This window comes from Ursus maritimus, unplaced genomic scaffold (assembly GCF_017311325.1).
Source record: "Ursus maritimus isolate PB19 unplaced genomic scaffold, ASM1731132v1 scaffold_7, whole genome shotgun sequence".
Classification (NCBI taxonomy): domain Eukaryota; kingdom Metazoa; phylum Chordata; class Mammalia; order Carnivora; family Ursidae; genus Ursus; species Ursus maritimus.
The window spans coordinates 409,913-411,848 of NW_024426885.1; the positions used below are offsets into that span (position 1 = coordinate 409,913).

A 1,936-nucleotide genomic window follows, 5' to 3' on the forward strand; every position below is an offset into this window, starting at 1 on the left:
GCCTGCGCATGGCCCCAGCGTCGCTCGGCATGAACGCCGCTGGGCTCAGGACGTGCGGCGGGGGGCGAGCGGGGACCGGCCCGCTGCCCTTCAGCGTGGAGTCGCTGCTGGAGGCGGATCGCGGGCTGCACTCGGAGCCCGCGGAACTCCGGGAGGAGAGGCCACGGGGCACCGCGGAGTCCTGGGCCTGGTTCCCGCCAGCTGCCCGCTCGTCCTCCCCACGTAAGTGCCCTGTCGCACGGTCCCGGGCAGCGAGAGAAGCCCCTACCAGGCCCAGGCTCGGAGGACCAGGGCGGGAAGGGCGCTGTCGCTAACTTCGCAAAGTAGCCACCAACGCGCCTGGCCTGAGTGCAAAGAAACGAGCCCACCCGAGCCCTCGCGTGCGCGCCAGCCCTCAGTAGCTCCTGCGTCCCACGCCAACCCCGACGCAGAGTCCGAAACCCGTGAACCCGCGGCTTTTTGGTTCAGAGCTCCTCCGGCCCAAACAACCCCCACCCGGTCCGTCCCCACGATGCTTAACTTCTGCTTCGCCGGATCCTCGCCCCAGTGCTCACCGCTCGGTTCTTGCGGCCGCCTCCTGCCCAAGCTTCTCGCTTCTCCAAGTGGTCAGAGTTCCCCTCCTCCCTGGAGTGCGGGGCGGCCTATTTGAGGAGAAGAACCCGAGTCCAGTGCCCCCACCTCCCCATGCACGCACCGTCTCCTTGATGCCTTGCTCTCTTACCCCAGTGGCTTTTGGAGTCTCGTCTTTTCTCGGGGCCGAGACTTGCATCGGTAACCGGCCTCTGTGGGTTTCAAAGTGTCGGAAAGGGGTGCGCACTGCTGGCGTCTGAGCGCCCGCTTTGTGCTTTTCTCTCCTCCCAGGCGCCCCCAGCCCTCCACCCTGCACCCTCCGAAAACACAAGACCAACCGCAAGCCGCGGACTCCCTTCACCACAGCGCAGCTGCTGGCGCTGGAGCGCAAGTTTCGCCAGAAGCAGTACCTGTCCATCGCAGAGCGCGCCGAGTTCTCTAGCAGCCTGAGCCTCACGGAGACGCAGGTCAAGATCTGGTTTCAGAACCGCCGCGCCAAGGCCAAGAGGCTACAGGAGTCTGAGCTGGAGAAGCTCAAGCTGCCGGCCAAGCCGCTGCTGCCTTCGTTTGCCTTGCCCTTCGCCCTGGGCGCGCCCCTGCCCGGCTCCCCGGCCGGGTACACCGGCGCAGCGGGCACCCTGCCTCAGGTGCCAGGACTCCTAGCCGCGCCCGTCGCTGCCTACCGCATGTATTACCTGTCCTAGGGCAACCGGGGAGGGAGGGCGCGGGCGGGGAGCTGCTGGCTTCCCCAGCGGGGCACACGAGGTGGGTCCCCGCGCCAGGGGCGCTGGGCAGGCAGCGTAGTGTCCTCGCGCTGAACTGCCTCCCGGCGCTCCCTGTTCTTTTTTGTTGTTTCAGTTTTTATGTTTCTGCTGTTGTTAATACAGGCTATGATTGATGCCTCAAACTTACTTGTGGGTATCTTACAGATATTGTAAAACGAGTTTTTAAAATCACGTTCCTACCAAACTTCTCTGCAGTGAACAGTGAGCAGTTGATATATACAGAGCTTCCCATGTTGTGTAAAGCAGCCAGGAGGGTGTTCTGAGGTTTCCTCTGTGGCGCGTCCCCGCGCCCCTTCCTCCCATAAGCAGGACGCTCAGAACTGGCTACAAGGTTTGGGGTTTTGGCGAGAAACTGAGGCCGGAACAAGCAGGTGAAAATAATTTGGTGCCGGGACTGTTAAATGAACTTACTAGTTACTATCACTGACTGGGTTTGTTACGGTCCGGACCAAATGGAAACGTTCACGATTATTTTAGGGATGTTCCCTGCATATTATTGTTTTAGTGGAGAAGGCTGGGCAGCCTTCGGTAAAATGGTGTGTGTGTGTGTGTGTGTGTGTGTGTGTGTGTGTGTGTGTGTG

At 61.5% G+C, this 1,936-nt stretch overlaps 1 protein-coding gene across 1 annotated transcript; it reads left to right on the plus strand.

The window, feature by feature from the left end:
- Positions 1–8: 8 nt before the first annotated feature.
- Positions 9–1,274, plus strand: LOC121101244 (homeobox protein MSX-3-like). The gene is made up of 2 exons (XM_040624238.1): positions 9–222; positions 862–1,274. The coding sequence occupies exons 1-2, from the start codon at positions 9–11 to the stop codon at positions 1,272–1,274; spliced, it is 627 nt and encodes a 208-aa protein (XP_040480172.1).
- The last annotated feature ends 662 nt before the right edge of the window (positions 1,275–1,936 follow it).